This window comes from Caretta caretta, chromosome 7 (assembly GCF_965140235.1).
Source record: "Caretta caretta isolate rCarCar2 chromosome 7, rCarCar1.hap1, whole genome shotgun sequence".
NCBI classification, from domain to species: Eukaryota; Metazoa; Chordata; order Testudines; family Cheloniidae; genus Caretta; species Caretta caretta.
In genome coordinates this window covers 89,051,086-89,074,440 of record NC_134212.1, presented here as the reverse complement: position 1 = coordinate 89,074,440, position 23,355 = coordinate 89,051,086, and the positions used below count along the sequence as shown (strand labels likewise).

Genomic DNA, 23,355 nt, shown 5'->3' with positions numbered 1-23,355 from the left:
GCTCTTCTACCATAACAGGTAAATCCCACTTTTACAAATCCTTATTTTGGAGATTCTGCATCCCTGTGGCTGATAATAGGCTATCACATGTTGTCCCTTTTTACAGCTCCCCAACTTATGGACGTTATCCCCCAAGAGCAAGGCTGTCTCATGATTCAAAATGGCACATTAAATGTTGGCATGCCAGCATGACTTTGGGAACCTATTTTAATGCTATTTTGTAATAAGGATTTTCTGTTTTCTCTGATTATAGATTGCCATCTACCTGCAATCTGAACATGATGACTTCACCTGCCGTACCATAGTGTTTTTTAACATTAAATAATTCCCTCAAAAAAGCTTTTCAGATTGAGAAAGATCAGATTTCCAAATTTTTAACAAAACTGTGAATTCAGTGCAGCTGAAAGGAGACAGAATTCAAAATTGAAGTCCTATATCCAAAGAACAAGTAATGCACTACAGACAGCAAGGTGAGCCCTGTCACCCCAGACCACTACTGTGCTAGAAAAATAAATTAGAAAGATCTCCTTAGATAGTAAGGGTACTTCTCTTATTCTTGTTTCTGTTCACGTTTTATTGCTTATTTGGTGTCCATGCCTATTCAATCCTAGATCCCTCAGCTGAGACAAACCAGGTTGCTTGTAAATAAGATCATTTATTCTCACTCTAAGCTGAGAGGTTTGAAGCACAGCTGTCAACTAGTAAGAGGAGAACAACCAGGCTACTGAGACGGAAAATAATAGGACAGCCTCCACCCCAATACCTCTGCCCCTAAGGTCAGTTTTATTTCAAGAATTCACCACTCTTGACTTACTCTGCACCTCACTCCAGCACAGCCCTTCTATCCCCCTTCTGCATGAGGCCCATCTCTTCACAGAATCAGTAGGGTCAGTGCAGAGACAACATATGTAGGAATGTAGCTGCCATGTCTCCTACAGCTGTGTAACTGGGCTTCAGAATTTGACCGCTTATTGGAGAATTCATGGGAAGCATAGAGGGGTGATAGAAAGCCTGTATCATATTAATACTAATGTGAGCACAAAATAATTCCTCCTCTGGAAAATTTTATCCATGTATTGACTCAAAAGCAAATCAGAAACTTTTCATGTTGTCAGATTAATCCACAGAATGCAACATTATTCAAGCAGAAATGTGAAACAGTGACTGAACAGGTTTATGTCATTACATTTAAAAATAAACAAACATCTCTTCTATCCTAGTTTCAAAACTATATAAACAAAAGGAAGGGGAAAAAACATGACTTAAGGATATTTTGACAGATGGTATTTTCCACATCAGGAAATTAGACATTAAAAAACCCCAATCATTACAAGATACATTTATACATTTTTCTCCCATTGACATTTTGTCATTTTCAGCTAGGAAAAAGTGTGATTAAAAAAGAGCTATTACAACCCAACAAATCAAATGAAAACCACTAATTGTTCTACATTTGAGCCTCCGCCTTCAGGTACAATGAAAACAATACCACAAAAAAAATTCTTAGTCAAATTATTCTTTGCCATCAATTTATTTTTTTAGAGTATGGCTTTAATAAACTGAAAATTCCATCAAAGTTTCATCAAAACTTTATGCTGAATTTCTTACCACCATCAGACAATTAATAGAAACAGCATTTCATTCTAATTACACTTTTTGATAGGCTTTATACAAGACAAATACGTAGACAGATACCCAGTACTACCTCTTATATAACTTTCAGAGAGACGGCTTCTCTTCTCCACCCTGCTCTTTTAAGAGAATCTTAGACATATCTGGAATCAAACTTTGCCCTGACTTGCACTCTGTATGACTCTACTGAAGTCAATGGGTTTGCATAGAGTGTATGGTAGGGGAGAATTTAGGTGGTTCTTATTTGCCTTGAAGATCCATTCTTCCATCTGTTCAAAACTACCATGTCACAACCACTATCATAGTGCCTAACCAGAGGAGGCTTTGCCTGTCTGTCGGCATCTAGCTACTGCATAGCAACACTGCTCATTAACCTGAGACCTGAGAGAGAGAATTCTTAATTTTTTCCTCCAGAAACTGCACAGATTATTTCACAGCTCTCATAGCTTTTGCTAATCTGAAAGTAAACAATGAGGCTTGGAGTCTGTCTCTCTTATATAACAGGAAAATATACTGCTAGTGGGCCACTTGTGGCCCTGAGGATAAATTTTGTACTAATTATGGATGTAGTTTTACTTAAAGAAACAAAACCAAAAATAATATCTCCAGAACAGTAAGTCCGAAAACTTAGAAAAGAGGAAACAAGGTTTTAATTCAAACTACATTTTCTTCAATCACAAATGAAAACTGGTTAAATTTGAAATAATACATAATATAAAACCAAAGGTATAAATGAAATAACATTTGTCATATTTCATATTTTTATTCATGTATATGCATATGCCTGCTGATATTCATACCTTAAATATTGTACTGGGCTCTTCATTAAGATTTACTCGAGTTACTACACGTCCTGAATTTTCCTCTACATCAAAAATGCTGGCACTGTAAGGGAACTGGATGACATCTACTTTGTACCTTACACGACTTGCTGGTGTACCCTGTAAAGCAAATGTATATTTACAATTGGAAGAATTCAACACAAATATTGAAATACTTTCTTAGTTTTGCACAAAATAAGGAGATGTATAAAGAATGGGACAGAAAACAACACTGGAAAATATTATAACATAGACTGATGGCCTATCCCCATTGGGAAAACTATGTTCATTTCTAAGGGATTCTCCCAAAAAAGATACAGCTGCCATTGAAGAGGTCCAGAGATGAGTGATGAAAATTATTAGAGGTTTGGAAAGATTTCCTTATGAAGAAAGATTGAAAAGACGGGACTGTTTAGTTTAAAGAGGATATAAACAAGGGGTGAGGATATAAACAAGGGGGGAGGGTTTACAAAATCATTAATAGAACAGAAAAGGTAAATCTCATAATACAAGAACAAGGGGACATTCATTGAAACTGAAAAACAACAAACTGATAAAACGGATAAAAGGAAAGAGTTTTACACAACCTTAGGACACTTGCCTCCTTCCTCAGCCATCACTGAAAAAGGCATAGCACTGCCTATGAGCTTTTCTAAACTATATCCATTTGCACAGAGAATAAATAACATTAGCAGACTGTTAAGAGACTGCATTACAAAATTGTGTGCGTATGCAAATATAGTTTTAAACCACTGTTATAGCTTTGACATACTCAACCAATTTTCACCAGACCACTAAAAGACACCTTTGTGGCATGGGGACGCTCCATCAAATTTCAAGTTACAAGTTGAAGCTGTTCCACTTTGTATAAATAATTGAAAGATCACTGGAGCAGGAACTTGAAATTGGATCCACCACATCCCAGGTGAATGTCCTAACAAATGGGCTATTGGGCATAAGGCTGTCATTGACAGCAGCATCACGAGTCCCCTTCTTGTCCTCTGGGAATGGTGCCTAAGTCCCCTTATGAATTTAGCTCCCAGCAATTTTTTTCGTCCAAACGACTTGGTGAATTTGTGCCAAACACATTAATAATTTGGGTCAACCCAAACCTGTATTTTTCAGGGAATAACTCATTGGTTACAGCATTTTGCCCAGCTCTAGTCCTGACCAGCTCCAAACAGAGCCTGAAAATTACTTCTTAGAATAGGAATGTTTGTGCAACCTTAACTATGTGTGTTTTTACACCAATAAGAAGATTAACAGTTACTTTAGCTAAGACAAACACTAGAATGCATATATGTAGAGCCCCATGTGTTTCACAAATGTGAAACACAAAAAAACATGAAAAACAATGAAAATGAAATAAAACAAAAATACTCACTCCCACAGTGGTGGCTCCTATGGTTCCTGTCCTATAAGACTGGGACCAGTTCCCCGTTCCCAGAGTTGTGACCCGGCACATGAGCACCTCTCAGGCCAAAATGGAGTGAGTGACATTGTGACCCAGTGTGCCAGGTCGCAATACACGGAATGGGGAGCCAGGCTCAGCTCAATGGGACAGGAGCCACCTCTGCAAAGTGAGTGTGGGACGTGCTCATTCTGTGCTACCCAACCAGGGCCTCCCACCTCCCGGGGGCAGGAGCCAACCCCCTGGGTTGCGGGGAGGGGAACAGATAAATAAATTAACAAGATATACCCCAAAATAGAACAAAAACTATTAAAATAAAAAGAATTTCATGCGTTTTTTAGATATATGCCCTCATACACCAGGGAACAAACCAAAAACTGATTGATGAGGTTTAGAAAAAAACTACGTCTATGGGCAAGTTACTCTATAAGTGTCCATTTTGGAGTTTCTTGTAGCCTACTAAGAAGTATCTGGTATTGGCCACTGTCAGTGACAAGACACTGGACCAGACAGACCACTGGTCAAATTTCTAACTGAATGTCCACCAATTTCTAATGGCATTGTTACTTTAATAATTATATGCTTTGAGCCAAATGCTGCTGTTACTCCTCTGATTCCATTCAATTTGATGGAGTTTCATAGTTGTAATTGAGAGCATTATTGGGATCTATGATTTTTGAGATTTTTAGCTGGCAGAGTAAGGAACAGAGGCATTGCTTAAGGTTGTCTACCCTCTAATGTAGCTTTCAGCAACATTTTAATTAGAGTATAATTTCCAACACACCATATAGACATACATTTTGTTTTTCAGTTTCTCAAGCAGATCCACCTCTGTATGTAATTAAATAATTAGGATCAGTTAGTCCACAGGTGTGCAACAGGAGCTGAGAAGGACATATGCACCCCCAGGTGCCTGTGCACACCAGTGGAGTAGCAGTCCTACTGCTCCTCAAGCACTTTACTGGTTGATCCAGGTATTCTGGAGGCATAAGTCACCCCAAGAGGAACAAGATGGGGGATGCCATGTGCAGGTGCTCAAGTAAGCATATGCTGCACTCCTGTAGAGGATGCACCTGCTGCCCTCCCCTTGCCTGGCAGGGAATTCTGCCACTCAATGTGCAGCTGTGCTTTAAAAGCACTGCTGAACTGTTAGATATTGGATTTTGTTTTACATACAGAATCAGAAAACAAAAAGAAGGATGTACTCTTCATCAGCTGTCAAGGCTAGCTTACCAGTGCTGTTAGAAAACACAATGTATCCATTTGATTTTAAGTAGCTACTGTAATTAACAATTATATACTGAGCCCCCATCCAAGGAAAGGGATTTATTACAGAAAGCCTACATCTATCCGTGCATGTCTCACACAGATCGCAGACACATTCACTACCAGAAAAACAAATTAAAAGGGGAAGCAGAGGAAAGGCAAAGGAAAGTAAGAATCAATACTGGGCGGTTATAACAAATTAATTTTGCAGCTACTGTAACCTGACACGATGACATATTAATATTAACAAACTAAATAAACAGCATTTTCTAATAGAGGTTCATTTAACTGATTTCATCTCTATTAATACTAATATCTTAAATAAAAACATTTCCTTTAAAAGGATGCAATTAACTAATGCAGGGGGTCACAAACTATGAGCTACAATTCAGTCCTGGTTGGTCTGCCAGCACAACTGCATTCTCCAGTCCAGCAAATCTTTAACTCCATGTGACTCATGTAATGTAAATAAAAGCTGCATATTTTGGACAGAGTATTGAAAAAACTTTATTTTTTTAAAAATCAATCTGCACAATGTCAAGTTTAATTCTCGCTAGGGCTGTCAATTAATCACAGTTAACTCACGCGAGTAACTCAAAAAATTAATTGCGATTAATCGCAGTTTTAATCACACTGTTAAACAATAGAATACCAATAGAAATTTATTAAATGTTTTGGATGTTTTTCCACATTTTCATATATATTGTTTCCTGTGTTGTAATTGAAATCAAAGTGTATATTATTTTTATTACAAATATTTGCACTATAAAAGGTAAACAAAATAAACAGTATTTTTCAATTCACTTTGTACAAGTACTGTAGTACAATCTCTTTCTCGTGAAAGTGCAATTTACAACTGTAGATTTTTTTTTTTTGGTTATATAACTGCACTCAAAAACAAAGCAATGTAAAACTTCAGAGCCTACAAGTCCACTCCGTCCTACTTCTTGTTCAGCCAATCGCTAAGACAAAAACATTTGTTTACATTTATGGGAGATAATGCTGCCCTCATCTTATTTACAATGTCACCAGAAAGTGAGGACAGGCATTTGCATGGCACTTTTGTAGCTGGCATTGCAAGGTATTTACATGCCAGATATGCTAAACATTTGTATGCCCCTTCATGCTTTGGCCACCATTCCAGAGGACATGCTTTCATGCTGATAATGCTCGTTATAAAACTAATGTGTTAATTAAATTTGTGACTGAACTCCTTGGGGAAGAATTGTATGTCCCCTGCTCTGTTTTACCTGCATTCTGTCATATATTTCATGTTATAGCTGTCTCAGTTGATGACCCAGCACATGTTGTTCATTTTAAGAACACTTTCACTGCAGATTTGACAAAACTCAAAGAAGGTACCAATGTCAGATTTCTAAAGATAGCTACAGCACTCGACCCAAGATTTAAAAATCTGAAGTGCCTTCCAAAATCTGAGAGGGACGAGGTGTGGAGCATGCTTTCAGAAGTCTTAAAAGAGCAACATTCCGATGTGGAATCTACAGAACCCGAACCACCAAAAAAGAAAATCAACCTTCTGCGGGTGGCATCTGACTCAGATAATGAAAATGAACATGCGTCAGTCCACAGTGCTTTAGACTGCTATTGAGCAGAACCCATCATCAGCATGTCCCCTGGAATGGTGGTTGAAGCACAAGGGAAAAAATGAATCTTTAGTGCATCTGGCACGTAAAGATATTGTGACGCCGTCTACAACAGTGCCATGAGAATGCCTGTTCTCACTTTCAGGTGATACTGTAAACAAGAAGCAGGAAGCATTTTCTCCTGCAAATGTAAACAAACTTGTTTGTCTGAGCAATTGGCTGAACTAGAAGTAGGACTGAGTGACACTTGCAAGCTCTAAAATTTTACATTTTTTATTTTTGAATGCCTTTTTTTGCACATAATTCTACATTTGTAAGTTCAGCTTTCACGATAGAGATTGCACTACACTAGTTGTATTAAGTGAATTGAAAAATAATATTTTTTGTTTACAGTGCAAATACTTGTAATAAAAATAAATATAAAGTGAGCACTGTACACTTTGTATTCTGTGCTGTAATTGAAATCAATATATTTGAAAATGTTGAAAACATACAAAAACATTTAAGTAAATTATATTCTATTATTGTTTAACAGTGCAATTAATCGTGTGATTAATCATGATTAATTTTTTAATCATGTGATTAATCATGATTAATTTTTGTAATTGCTTGACAGCCCTAATTCTCACACGTACGACGGTGCATTTCACTGCAAGGTAACCTAGTTACGTACACGGAGTCCGCCATTTACACGTATAGAAAATGCCAAGCAGTATTTCAATCTGACATGGATCGCTTTATTTTTCAAAAATGAGAAGGGTGCACTGGTGGTGAAGATAATGAAAGTCCCAGACCATCTACGGCTACACAAAATGAGTCAGCCAAAAATATAAAGGAAGTGAGAAGAAAATATGAGACATACTTGAAGACTGAATTCTTCTTTACTGGATCGGATGAGTACCTGTTGCCTCAGTGTGTTAAAATATAATTGTTATTTTATATTTTTATTTATAATATTTTATTCTTTTCTAATTAGTAGAGAGTAGGGCTGGGTCTTTCCCTTACACAGCACAGAAATTCAGATTTTAACATTAAACAAATAAAAAACCACAATATAGTCTTCAAAACTGGACAACTATTGTTTTAAAACCAACAAATAACCCAATGTGTTCTTTTAACAATTTTGTTAACATTTTTGTGTTGCTTATTGTTCAGTTTTATACATTGTACTTTTATACATTGTGTTTTCCCTGTTTGAACACCACATTTTGCTCTCAACATTTTTTAAAGTGTAGTGTACTAAAACTGTTCTTGAAGCATTTCTTCGAGTGCACATTGCTAGGAATTTCTATTATTACAATTGTTTACATTAAAATGAAAAGGAAACATGTACATTGTTTATTTACGGTGTTATCATTTACATGTATGTAATAATTAAAATAAATAATTTTCCTCAAGAAGTGTTAATAGTGGGCCGCAGTACCAACTGCAGCTGCACAGGTGGGCCTCAGGGAAAAATGTTTGTGAACTCCTGAACTAATGTATCCATTACCTTCTGATTATCATTCCATTAATCTCCCTCTAGGAACCTCTAAGGAACAACCTTTAAGTATCAAGACCAAGTCCTTAGGCACTGTTTAAACAATTGCTGGTCCCAAATTAAATGAATGGATGGGTCCTTTGCAGCAGTGATTCTCAACCACGGGTCTAGGCCCCCCGTAGGGGCTGCGAGCAGGTTTCAGGGGGCCGCCAAGCAGTGCCGACATTAGACTTGCTGGGGCCCAGGGCAGAAAGCCGAAGCCCCACCGCATGGGACTGAAGCCCAGGGCCCTGAGCCCTGCCACTTGGGGCTGAAGCTGAAGCCTGAACAACTTAGCTTCACGGGGGCCCCTGTGGCATGGGACCCCAGGCAACTGCATTATTTGCTACTGCCTAATGGTGGCCCTGGCTTTTGTATGCAGAAAAACAGTTGTGGTGGCACAGGTGGGCTTTGGAGGTTTTTATAGCATGTTGCAGGGGCCTCAGAAAGAAAAAGGTTGAGAACCCCTGCTTTACAGTTTGTGTCGATCCTTATGATCTATCAAGTGGTATGTTAAACAAAGTACAGAAGTATATATCCCTGGGATGCTTAGAAAGTTACAGCTGTTAGCCAGCTGGGCGAAATGCTGATGGTGATACCAAAAAAACTGAGGCTGTATGATGAAAGGGTAGCTGCTGTAGAGCTCTTCAAGGCTTTGCAGAGTCTGGAGTCTCCTTAGAGCTTAATCAGTCTATATAAAACTTATACTTTCATTTTACATAAAGTATTTCCTATTAATCAGGGCCGTCTCTGAATTTAAGAAAGGTATTTTTATTTGTTTTTCCAAACTGAGATTTTTGCTTGCTTATATTGGTTAATATAAAATCATTTATTATTCTTGTTATTATCAGTCTACCCAATTATTATCCTCATTACTTTTCTTCTTTGTCACTAGGAACCAGCTGTGCTCTTTCCAATCAGAGACAAGATTTCTCTTAGACAACTGGCAATTCCTTTTCAGACTGCTTTCCCATCTGTAAACTTACTTTCTTTCCCTCACTCTTTGCCTACCTTGTGTACTGATATAGTAAGGTCTTTGAGACAGGAGCTCCTACTCTTGTTCAATACCTAGCACAATGAGGCACCAATCTTGTTTGGGGCCTCCAGGCACTGTAACTACTATTGCAACAACAATTGTACGATCAACACAAGATGCAAACTTCCAAAACATATACTTTCCCCCAGCCTATATTACAGGATGAGCTGGCTCAGGGCTTCAGAGAGGAGCTTAGTGCATCAGGGAGGTGAATACCAAATGTACTTTCAGCAATATATCATGAAACATGTTCACATCTAAGCAAACCAATTTATTCTGTGGAGGGGCACAAAACTGAACAGAAACACTAGCAGCTGAAATGATGGTTTCCCATCATGACAAATGTTCTGTATGAAATCAACTGCCAACCAAACAACCATCGTGAGATCCCCTTCAGACCTGTTAAAGCAGCATTGCCTCAAGTGAGTTGAGTTAGTGGGGCACTGCACTATAGCATTTATCAACTTTGTTCTGTTTAATTATTAAAACTAAACATGTTTCATCTTTTATACCAGTATCTGACAAAGAAAATTTCAGAAAGTTCACCTCCTTTGAATTTCTAGTTGGAGTGTTGGACTAGACATTCAGTGACTGCACCTTCCTCTATCAGAGCCATGCAGCTACTGTATGAAATGATGTACAGTTACATCATTTCATACAGTAAAACAGTTCAATCTCTGTGAATATAAATTACATGTTGAGGGGCTCTATGAGGAAAAACAACCAACAGCAGGGTGCAAAAAAGATATCAGAAAAAATAGGAATAAAGCTTATATTGCCCTGAAATTTTCAGATATTTTTGGATGAATCAGACTCTGCATGACCCAGTTTCACATTCAGAAACCAGAAATGTTGACTGATTTTCTAAATACATGCAGATAGCATTTGAATACCTGCATTGTACTTAATCAGGCAAATTATCAAAAGCCAATTTTCTCTGAAAGTTTAATGAAATATGATTGGTAACTTTCAATTGCATTTACTAATATGATACAAAATAGCTTTGCTGTTATTGATCATGCATTCTACGCAGCATGTCAACAAATTATCAGTAAGTACAACAGTGAACTTGCAGCGCAAACTGCATCAAAACCAGGTGGAGAAGAAAATATAGTTTTACTAAAAGAAAGAACTTTTTTATCCTACTCGAATATATTCTGTTGATGATAAACAAGAGGCATTGAGAACACAAATTTATTTCTATTGAAACTATGTAAGATACCTCCACTGATACTATGGTAATGAACACTGCAGAAATGTATAGCTGCCAGATTTTACTCATGGTGAATAGTATATCTGAAATCGATAGGACTCATCGAGGAGTAAGGAACTACTCAATGTGGGTAATGTAGCAGAATTTGGCTCTATTTATTTGGACTAAAATCACATATTGCATGTAAACCTTTAATTCCAGTTGCAAACTGGTGGTCCCAGTTTTACATATGATTAAAAAAAGCTTATCTGTCACCACAGTACAAGAAGTTTAGAGCTTAATCCTTCCTGATTCTTACCAGGGTGCACAGTGGGGCTAGGGCAGAAGGACCTTTATCCATCTGTTGTGCAATCTGTAGACAAGCCAGTCTGCTCAGTAGTCCCTAGTCCCCGGGTGGTACATGGCACTCTGACGTGGGTGAAGAGAAAGTAGGGTGATGGACTTAATCCCCACTTTGTAGTGGCCTGAAGAACAGGACTGGCGTATAAGGGAAAGCATACACAATAAAAGGGCTTCATAGTGGGGACACTCCTCCTGCACACTGTGGAGTTGGGACAGTGAAGAACTGCACATCTAACTCAGGGGGGCTATGTCTAATGGGACCTTAATGGTGTATTTTAAGAAAGAACATGCTTAACTATTAAAGTATTTAATTGGATATAATTTTAAAGATGTTCAGATCCTTGCAAACATGAAGAATTTCAAAGAGGTCATAGTGTACCAAGGTGATTATACATTCAATGTCAGGAGGAAACCCAATTTAGTAATTTTTCTTCAAGATATGATTAGCAAGACATTACTTACTCAAATCCACATGATTTTGTTCAGAATGACAATCACCTTATGTCTGGAAGACCAAAACCTATTATTATCATTAATGATCCACACACTAGGTAATTAAATACAGAAAGCTGGCATGTGACTACAGATTCTGATGCAGCTACCAACTTTGTTTTTATGTCATAATTTCTGAAAGCAACAAAATCAGGATGATGATATATAGATACAGAGATAGGCCACAATATAATTGACAAAATCATCAAAGGATGATTTGGCTAGAATTGCATAAAGTTTTTCAACTGCAACTTTTTTTGGCAAACAATGCAGATTTGGCAACATTTCACATATCTGTACTGGTTTCACCGATTTCAGTCAAGAAAAAAAATCAAAAACATTCTGAAAAAAGATAATGTTTCATTTCAACATTTTTGAAACTAAAAGTTTTGATTTTTCAATTCAAAATAACTTTTTGCTTTGAAATGGCCCTTAATAATTCAAAAAAGGCTAAAACCGGCTTGGAATAGAAACGAAACATGTTCTTTTAGGTTGAACCAAATAATTCATTTATCCTGAAACATTTTTTGTTATTGTTTTTCAATTGGCTGAAAATTTTGGGAAAAAATGTTTTTTGTTTTGATCTGAAACTTTTTATTATTGGAGTTGCCAGGGTGTATTATTGTATATTAGTGAAAAATGTATTATTCACTCAGCTCTAGATATAACAATGTGGGTTATTTATGCTAGTTTTATTATTCTTTAACAGTTAATCTTTTGCCTGTATTTTAAATAATTTTGGATGCAAGCCTATATTATAATGGGACTCACAGAATATGTCTACACTGTAATTAAACATCCATGGCTTGTCCATGTCAGCTGACTCAAGCTTACACAGCCCTAGCAACTGGGCTTTAAAATTGCTATGAAGCCTCCATGAGTCCCAGAGCTCAGGCTCCAGCCCAAGCCCAAGCCCAAACATCTACAATTTCAATTTTACAGCCCTGCAGCCCAAGCCCTGCAAAGCCAAGTCAGCCGACACAGGACAGCCACAAGTATTTAACAGCAGTGTAGACATACCCCAACACCTGCTAGGTAAAACTGTTCATGAAGCCACTGAGTAAGCAATATGCATGGCAAGAGCAACACAAAACACCATTTTTCAGTTTTCCTCTCACTACAACTGCGTTAGGTACCACATTAAAAGTAAGCACTTACGAGCATTTGGGCCATCCATAGCATGCACCATTTCTAAAAGATGGCATAACCCAGTTTTGGGAGGGGGGGTGGGGGGGTTGTCTTTTTTTACACAGCCAAAACTCCTACTGCCCTCAGTAAGAACATTGTTTGAGAAAGGCATGCAGGACTGAGCTGGTTGTACCAAATTCCACACCACTTAAACTATGCAAGGAGGCTGCGGAGGGAGGCCAGGGGCAGAGCGGCCTGTGTACCTCTCAAATGGCCATGGGATGTTGATGATGGCAATAAAATAACAATCTCTTAGATAATGTTTTTCATATATATACAGTAGAACCTCATTTATCCAAGACTCCATTTTCTGGTTCTCCATATTAATCTAACAACCAGCCACCTGGAGCTAACAGCGGTGGGGCTCAGGCTGTCAGCCCTGCGCACGGTGGGGCTCCTACTGTCAGCTCCTGGGAGGGTTGACATCCCAAGCCTCGCCATGCACAGGGTTGACAGCTCAAGCCCCATGCCCATTCTCCAGTTTACTCAGAGTTTTGGATATTTGATCTGGACCGAGTACTTTACAAAGGAAGGAAAATATCATTACCTTCATTTTACAGATGAGAAACTGAGACATAGAAAGCTGGAGTGACTTGCCCAGGTCACACAGGAGGTCACTGGATTTCATCTTTCAAGCTCCACTATAGTTCACCCATAAAGAACTGGAAAACCCCAGGTCTATAGGGATGGAATGGATTTTATTCCTGGGAAATAACATGGATAGTGGCACAGGGAATGAATTGACTTGCTAACAGAATCCTGTTTTACTAAGTTATATTTTCAGTCCAGAATTCACACGTGAAGTACTGTGCACGTTTATGACACTATATGCAAAATGAGAAATAAACAACAACAATAGTAGCTTAATGAATTATCTGCATCTATAGATACTGGGCCAAAATCTGCCATGAATTACATCCTGTGAAGCATCACAGAATTTGAAATTTTATGGAGTTCCACCTACTTTCATTCAAAAGTCCTATTTTGGAGGGGGGGCGGTAATCAAATTTAAAAAATCTGAAAATGAATTTCTGCACTGGAACACGAAAACCGCAAAATTTCATGTTTTGAAATAAAATTCAACTTGACAAAGTTTTTGATAGGAAAATGGCCCAGAATTAAGTAGCGAACATTTTAGTGAAATTTTGCAAAACTAATATTCGCTATTTAAAATGAGAAAGAATATGTTCATTAGTCATTCAGTGACCGGATGTGTGCATACACATCGACTCCATGGGTGCTCTGGGGTAGCTTTGCAGATCAACTCTTCCCCCCTCTCCATCCAGCCCTACCGCCTGCCGGTGGGCCCTGGTGATCATCTCCTGCTCCTCCCGCCCACCGTGATCATCTGTTCAGTGGCGGGCAGGAGGCACTGGAGGAGGGGGAAGAAATGGGGGAGGGAAGGGTTGGGGGTGGGAAGAGACAGGGAGGGAGTTGGGGAAAGGGGTGAAGTGCGGGTGGGGCCTGGGACAGAGTAGGGGTCAAGTGCCCCCTGGAAACTCAGAGCCTCTGAATGTGTGTATTAAATCGGTAAAATGGGCAAAAGAAAGGACAAACTGCAGACAGGAGTCAGCCAGAGATGCAGCCAGTAGGAACAGAAGCAGCCAAAGCAAGGATTGATGCACTAGGAGAGAGGAGTAAAATGGTGCCCAGGCAGGGCCACCCCTTCCACCAGCATCCTCCTGGACCCAGAATTCTGCAGGGGAGAACTCCTTCCTGGGATCACTAGGATCCAGGTGGTGCCTCCTTTCTCCCACTCCATGCGGAGCTTCACTCCACACCTGTCTGTTTAGATTGCAACACTTCCTCTTCAGGGTAGGAACCTTCTACTACTGTGTCCACACACTGCCTAGCACAATTGGGCCCCAATTCTTGGTTGGCCCTTAGGCACAACTATAATAAACATGAACGATAATATAGATGCTGGCCTGGACAAGAGATAGTGCAGAGCCACATGATCTTGTGACAGTTTTTTGGGGTGTCCAGGACTGTGGGTCACTGCTATTCTCCAGCCTCCAGTGAGAAGGAGTCTCTCATGTGGTAGCTGGATGTCAGCTCCCTGACACTGCCAGCTCTTCAGCCACTCAAGCACTCTTCTCTGGCCTCTGCCAGTCCCCAATTTGCTTTACAAATTAACACTTGGTGTACCCCAGTCCCTGAACACCTCAGAAGCATCCCCCTGTGGAGTCCAGCCCCTTCACTGAACACTCACAGTAATTACAAGTTTTGCTACTTGCCAGAGAAGAGCATACACACATCAGCTTGTTTGATTGAATTGAGTACCAACTCTAATAATAGCAACATAACACAGTAATCTATTTATAGTGAAAACTAGTATAAGTTTATTAAAAAGATTGTGAGAAATGATAATAACAAGTTACAAATAAAATAAAGTATAAAATGCTTCTCCTAAACCAAGACTTAACTATAACAAGCTAATCATGTCTAAGGCAATTTTTTACTTATGACCTTTCTTGCAACATTTCAACCGAGGGTGGTTGAGATCCTGTTTTCTCATGGGCATAACCATATTGCCCAGTTACCCCCTCAAGTGGTGGATAAAAGAGGTGTCCTGTTGCCTTCCTCTTATCCCCATACTCTCTTGATTTGGTCTCCACATCAGAATGACTCCCTGTGGCGTCCTTTCGAGAGTGCTAGCTCCAAAGTGTCTCCCATATTCCTGTTTGTTTCACATCTTTCCCTGCCCCCCAAATTGTTTTTCCTGTTGACTTTCACATGTAAATAGGGATGTCTTTGCGTTAGCTTTACAATGCTGAGTTTACACATGAACTGAGGCAGGTGATTCCACATCCCTTTGTCTGGCAAAAACACCTTGCCAATCCCGCCTACATACATACAGCTTCTAAAATATCACCCATACATGTATCATGCAATGATTAAGAGGATCAGTATGACATAAGCTTCCATTAGACATTTTACATGATCATTTATGGGTAAATATGGTGAAAGCAGTGTATTAGGTGTCATGAGTTTGTCAGACTTGATAGGAGTGGCTGTTCCAGAACAGGGAACCCTTTGCCAGTTGGCATTTAGGAGTTCTTAGGGTCACAGACCCTACTGGAGGACTTGGGAAGGCACAATTTCTGCAGGAGAACTGTGCAGACTGCACCATCCTTTAGAATGGTCCAGTCTACTCCTCTCTTTGTGGCTGGTTAACTCTGCAGAAGAGTGCAGAGGAAGGTGGGGTCATGCCCCCACCTCTTAATCTTATGCTGCCCCTTTGGAGTATTGGATGTCTCCACTGCCACACCAAGGGAGCCATGTGGGCACTCAGCTGCAGCTGTGACAAGTCCTATGTAGATAACCTTCAATGGTGGGGAAGGAGGCTTCTTGTGTGCTCTCTTTCTCTCTAGGAGTCACATAAGGACATGTCACGATTTCGCCCTTTACTGCAAGGCATTTTTCAGATCTATCACTTGAGCTATTTTACTTATGAGCATACAGTTCAGCAGCATAGAGTCTGATCCTGAAAACTTTGGTTCACATGATAAAGAGTTTTCAGGATTGCTCCCATAATTATTCTAACAGTGCAATTTAAAGAATTAAAATTATACAAACTCGTAAATCCATGAGATAAAATTACTTAAGGAGGTACTTACGTATATAGTATATTTCCTTCAAACAAACTTTCCACTTACACTATCAAATCTAATAGCAATCCAATGTGTTTTCAAAGATCAAGAACTGACTGTTTCATAGGTTTTCACCCCAATTAAATATTCATAAACATTTTAATTTCCACTGGTTGTCAAGAACTGTAAGAATGATCACTGATGATTTCATTAAGAGCTTGAACTGAGGAAAAAGTTCTCAATGTACTGCTTCACCAGATAAATCCATAAATGATTTCATACCCAAGATAAGGAAGCAATCTGATCTTTAAAATTAGTGTTCAATCTCCCTTTCCGGTAATGCACCCCATCAATACAGTACAACAAAAAAAAAAAGAGAGGATAACGGGAGAGTGTAGAAATGGATCATTACAGCTACTGCAGTGATAACCTGTATAGAACAGGCATGCTTATCAAAGGGGAAAAACAGCACCCCATAATATGTCAGCCTCATGAATATTTACTTATAAATAAAGCAAGCAAATTATGTTTGAGATTTATCAAAATTCTAATGGTTCAATTACACCCCCTGCTAATAAATTGTTACTGAATCACTATTTAGAGGCTTACGCATTTTGAGAAGATGGCCATAATTATCCGGCATCCTTGAGTGGCATTATGCCACTTAAATAAAACATGAGTTATCGGCATTAAATAAGAAAGAAATAAGCCTTTTTTCCCTCTCCAGAGAGGAACAAAGGTGTCCTTGAATAATTAAGATATGTGTAAAGCCATCTGTGCAGACATACTAAACATTTTCACTTTGTCAATCACAAAGTACTAAGAAAACTCTTAGCAACCTCTGTTCACACCCCACCACACTCTCAATTAACTCTTTTAAAATACATGATTTGGCAAACATTTGTGAATCGCATTAAAGAGATCAGATTCAATGCTAGTCCTGATGAGCAGAATCTCCCCTCTCCTAAGAGTCAGCAAAAGCACCTAAGTGAGTTTTGACCACTGCAATTTTTGAGGCTGTGGGGCTCTCTGTTTGAGGTACTAGGACTGTCTGTTCCATGGACCTGTCACATTCCATCCCTCTACTCCCACAATATCTTTTGAGTACAGATCCCTTTATCTTACTAGTGGAGACAGGAAAGAAGGGCTTGCTATGCCTACTTTCTTGGCCATGCAGTGGGTTTTTCTCATTTAGTATATGGTTTGGCCATAAGAATGGCCATACCGGGTCTTCCAACAATGGCCAATGCCAGGTGCCCCAGAGAGAATGAACAGAACAGATAATCATCAAGTGATCCATCTCCTGTCGCCCATTCCCAGCTTCTGTGAAACAGAGGCTAGGGACTCCATCCCTGCCCATCTTGGCTAATAGCCATTGATGTACTGATCTAACATGAATTTATCTAGTTCTTTTTGGAACCCTGTTATAGACTTGGCCTTCACAACATCCTCTGGCAAAGAGTTCCACAGGTTAACTATGCGTTGTGTGAAAAAATACTTCCTTTTGTTGGTTTTAAACCTGCTGCCTATTAATTTCATTTGGTGACCCCTAGTTCTTGTGTTATAAGAAGGAGTAAATAACTTCCTTATTTACTTTCTCCACACCAGTCATGATTTTATAGGCCTCTATCATATCCCCCCCTTACTCATCTCTTTTCCAAGCTGAAAAGTCCCAGTCATTTTTATCTCTCCCCATACAGAAGCCTTCCATACCCCTAATCATTTTTGTTGCCCTTTTCTGAACCTTTTCCAAGTCCAAAATATCTTTCTTGAGATGGGGAGGCCACATCTGTATGCTGTATTCAAGATGCGGGCTTACCATGGATTTATAGAGGCAATATGAAATTTTCTGTCTTGTTATCTATCCTTTTCTTAATGATGCCCAACATTCTGTTTGTTTTTTTGACTGCTGCTGCTGCGCTGCACATTGAGTGGATGTTTTCAGAGAACTATCCACAGTGATGCCAAGATCTCTTTCTTGAGTTGTAACAGCTAATTTTTTGGCCTTCCTAGTTACATTTTTACACTTTGTTTGCCAGAGTTTATGCTCCTTTCTATTTTCCTCATTAGGATTTAACTTCCACTTTTTAAAGGATGACTTTTTGTATCTCACTGCTTCTTTTACTTTGTTGTTTAGGCATGGTGGCAGTTTTTTGGTTCTCTTACTATGTTTTTTAATTTGGGGAATACATTTAAGTTGAGCCTCTATTATGGTGTCTTTAAAAAGTTTCCATGCAGCTTGCAGGGATTTCACTTTTGGCGCGGTACCTTTTAATTTCTGGTAAACTAACCTCCTCATTTTTGTGTAGTCCCCTTTCTGAAATTAAATGCTACAGTGTTGGGCTGCTGTGGTGTTTTTCCCACCACAAGGATGTTAAATTTAATTATTTAACATTTAATTAATTTTGGTCACTATTACTAAGTGGGTCCAGCGACATTCACCTCTTGGGTCATATCTTGTGCTACACTTAGGACTAAATCAAGAATTGCCTCTCCTCTTGCGGGTTCCAGGACTATTTACTCCAAGAAGCAGTCATTTAAGGTGTCAAGAAACTTTATCTCTGCATCCCATCCTGAGGTGACATGTACCCAGTCAATATGGGGATACATGAAATCCTCTTTTATTACTGAGTTTTCTATTTTTATAGCCTTTCTAATCTCCCTGAGCATTTCACAGTCACTATCACCGTCCTGGTCAGGTGGTCAGTAATTATATCCCTACTGTTATATTCTTTTTATTAGCGCATGGGATTACAATCCTTAGAGATTCTCTGGTATAGTTCATTTAAGATTTTACTTCATTTGATTCTATGCTTTCTTTCACATAGAGTGCGCCTACCAGCACCACTTGTTTTGTCCTTCTGATATATATTGTATCCTGGTATTACTGTGTCCCACTGATTATGCTCATTCCACCAAGTTTCTATGATTCACATTATATCAATATCCTCATTTAATACAAGGCATACTAGTTCACCCATTTTATTACTGAGACTTCTAGCATTTGTATATAAGCACTTTAAAAACTTGTTACTTTTTAGCTGTCTGCCATTACATGATGTAATTGAATGGGACTCTTTTTCATTTGACTGTTTCTCATCAGCTCCTACCTGTATTTTATCATTTTCCATCCTTTCCTTCTTACGAGGACACAGAGAACCTCCATTAATAAATCCTCCCCTAAGGAGGCTGTAGTAAAGAATAAATAAAAACATCAGGATTGGGTCTAATATGATTTACAAATCATGACTGTGGATGACATTATGTAGTCTCTCACTTCTGCAATACATGCACACGGTACTTTATGCATCTGCTCATGGGGATTGCTTGCAAAACATTTTTCGCTCTTTCACACTTCTTGGCCAGGATCAATATTCCATTCTACTATTGTTTGACTATTGTCTTGCAGTGTTGGATGCTTCTGGTCCCAATCTTGCCTCTGAAGTTTTTTTTTTTTCCATTGTTCCTCTCCCTCTTCTGGTAAGGGTCCCAGAGGCCTTTTATCCTTGCCCTCCTCCTCTTTTCCTTTTACATCATATATCATCCACTCACATGGCTTCACCTATCATCTTACACTGAGTCACAAATCTTCTGCTCTGTTTCCCACAACCAATTCCACATTTCAGCATGTTTCTGAAATTTCCACCTGGATGGGTTGCCAATAGCTTAAACTTAAAATGGCTTACACTGAACTCCTTATTTTTCCTCTGAAAATTTCTTCCCTTTCCCCTTTATCTGTCTCTGTTGACAAGGCTACAATGTTTTGTCACTTTGGCCTATACCCTGAGGGATCATTTTTGACACTTCCATGTCCTTCATCCAGATTGTGAGCAAAACCTGAGGCTTTTCTTGCTTGATATTTATGAGATCTGACCTTTTCTTTCTGTCCAAAAGGTAAACACTTTCATGCAGGATATTATCACATTCCACCTTAACTACTGCAACTACTGCTATTCCAGCCTCCTGGATGTCCACATTGCCCCCACACCAATCCACTCGAAACACAACTAAACAAAACATGCCAATCTGATAGTATTCCTTTCCATTTCTCAATTGGGCCCTGATTCACCACTGTATTACTCCAGTTTTACACCATTATACCCCCAACAGAGCTCTGCTGATATAAAACTGGTGTAACATAGTGGAAAATCAGGTTCCTTGTCTTCACTTTCCAGATCCTAGCAGACACTCCTTCCTACTTAACCACCCTTGTCTCTTTCTGCATTGCGTTCTGCCTGTTTTGCTCAGCCTATGATGCCAGCCTTGATGCCTCACATTTGACTGCTTTTCCAGCGCATGGAATACCATTCCTGAATTGGTCTACCAGGCCATTGTCCTCTTCTCATTCAAGGCCTGATCCAACAAAAAATATATGAACTTCCTCCTTCAATGTATGTATACATCTGCTTAAATTTAAGCATGGGCATAATTGCTTTCCTGGATTGGAGTCTCAAATACCTACCTAAGACTCAGGTCTATTACAATTCCTTCAAAAAAAAAAGAATTAAAGACTTTTATATTTAGTTAAATTTATTTACTTGTATTAAAAATTAGAAATAATGGATGCTTAACATAAGTCTTTGGTGAGTAACCACAAAATCTTATTGCCATCATTCTTGTTGTCTGTCCTTCGCCTATTTAGCTCTTCCTACTCTTCTGATATCCCTTTTGTTGCATTATTTATGAAATTAGATTGTAAGCTTTTCAGGCAAGGGCCAAGTTTTATTAGTATAGTGAGATGCCACGCATACTTTTGGCATTATAAAATAATAAATAATAATTCCAAAACCAGATACTGTAATAGTTCAAAGATCAGATGTGCCAGTTATTTTCCAAACCATACTTGAAATAAAGTCCTTGGGCTCAGAAGGTTGCACAACCCTTCTCCCTGGGGCCAGTGATTCTGATTCGTAATCTCTCTAGCATGTAATATCTCTCATTGGCTCACGGATTGCACAGCCCTCCTTCTTGGAGATAGTAGTGTCTGTAGAGCTCCCCTCCCACAGAAGAGCTTCTCTCTTTCTGAGCACCTCCTGGCAACTGAGCAGAGATAGCCTTTTATCAGATGGCTCAGGTGCTCATTATTCAATTAACTGTCTAGTTCATCTTGAGCTTGGACTCCCCTTAAAGGGGCCAGTAACCCTGTGAATAACTTTGTTATATCACCCTCATCACTATAATACCTGAATGCAATGAGGGGATCTCATGAAGATAATGGGGAGTAACTAAGGACCTGATTTGATCTGCAAAACTTTTATTATGAGTGATATGTAAGGAGGAAAAAAATCCAGCTTGATTTTCACCCCAGGCTGACAGTTAGGAAATACTTCTTTCTTTCTTTCTTAACTTGTAAAATAGCAATATTTTAAAGCTTGGATACCTTAAATTAGATATGTCCTATATCCAAATTTTTTTCCTGCTATTCAATTATATTAATTATCTGCAATTCACACAGAATCACATTTAATATGGAATTGGTTACGATACAAACATGGAATCCCACCCTGACAGTTTAGAGTCACTTTTCACAGTAAAACTGCAGCTTAAGTGTTTTTTCCTGAAGTGATAAAACAGACTGATTTGTATTGCTCAATTAAGATCCAATTAGATGAAAAAAGTACCAAAAAATTGATGACGGTCACAGTGAAATCTTTATCCCCCTAAGACAAGTTTAAAGAAAGATTCTTTGTAATAGCAGAGAAAAGGTTATTTGTTGTATTTTTTCTATGATAGTCGTTCATTCATTACCCATCTGTCTTGTGACATCTCTTAATGTCAAAGCAGGCCCCAAAATACTAATGTGGAGGATAAAACAGCTAAGCAACTTTAATTCAATAGAAAAAATAAAAGCCAATTTGTTCTTTTCAATTTTCTCTGATTTTCTAAGTCAGGAAGTGGCTTAGTATTGTTAGTCATTAGTTGGAAGTAAAATATCAACTATCCAAAATGTATTAAATTGTTTTATTTTTAATAAGTAAGGAGAAAGAATTCCTCTTTAGACTTTAGCAAACCTTTATGGACTTTTTCTTTTCTTTTTTTCTGAGCATTAAGTTTAATCTTCAGCTTTTTTATAAAACAACAGTAAATTGCAAAATCCATTAATGGTAACTTTATTTTCTGTTCTAGTCTCTTTTTTTTCTGTTCTAGATTAATTAAAATAATTGTGCATAGAATTCTATTTATTTTCATAACAACCTATATGCATGCACTCAGAGAGAGAGAGAGGTTGTAATAGAAATATACATATATGTATACACATCATATATACACACATCTAAATAACGTGTATGTATTACTGTATATATATTGGTAACACATTAACTTTTAAAAATGCTATTAAATTACTTTCCCTTAATAAGTAAAGAAAAAAAATGGTCTTCAGATTTTGGCTAAATTTTTTGATTCATTTTCGCCCTTTTGAAGCTTAGTTTAAATTTCCACATATTTATATATATGCATACATACAGGGGCCAGCTATATATGGAATGGAATCCATATATATGGATTTAAGTTGAATCCTATGTGATTCTACCCAGTGATTTTGCTCTCTCTCTCTCTCTCTCTCTCTTTCTCTCTCTCTCACACACACACACACACACACACTTTGTTATTTAGTGGGTAACTCCCCACCCCCAGAGCAGAGAGGACATTTAAATAAATATTAGATAAAGCATTGTAAGGAAGGCGTACTGGGGAAAATTTTTGTTGGATGTTTTATATTATATTATCACAGACCTTTTTAGAGGTCACAGTCAAGATCTGGACTCCATTGTGCTAAATGTCATATAAACTCACATGATGTATGAAGTGTAGTTGCTGTGTTGGCCACAGGATATTAGAGAGACAAGGTGGGTGAGGTAATATCTTTTATTGGACTATGTAATGGTGGTTGGGTGTGTCTGCCGTCTTTAAACAGTTCTGGCCCTGGTATTGGGCAGTACCCCAGGTATTCTTCCCAGGAGGCAGTGCCCTCTTGGTCTGTTCTATTCCCAGATCTCTCGCTGGGCCTCTGAACAGCTCAGATCCCTTTCTGAGGGTTATCGCTGTCCAGTTGTAGGACATTTCCCTAGTGGCATATAGGGGGGACCAAGTCTGGCTACTACTCCAGGTCCCAGCCCAGGGACCCTAAGAATAGCAGCCATGTGCCACTGTGTTACTTTAATTAAACTGCTTTCAGTTCCCTGGGCCACTTCCCTGAGGCCCCAGCCTTCACTGATGCTTCACCCTTACGTCAGGGC

The 23,355-nt window shown here is 38.7% G+C and overlaps 1 protein-coding gene across 7 annotated transcripts in view; it reads right to left on the bottom strand.

The window, feature by feature from the left end:
• PCDH15 (protocadherin related 15) overlaps window positions 1-23,355 on the bottom strand; it is a 1,356,473-nt gene that overhangs the window by 176,751 nt on the left and 1,156,367 nt on the right. For all 7 annotated transcript variants that reach the window (XM_048859211.2, XM_075130916.1, XM_048859220.2 and 4 more), the window contains one exon: window positions 2,433-2,573. In XM_048859211.2, coding sequence (XP_048715168.2) covers window positions 2,433-2,573 — 141 coding nt within the window. The remainder of the gene's footprint in view (window positions 1-2,432; window positions 2,574-23,355) is intronic.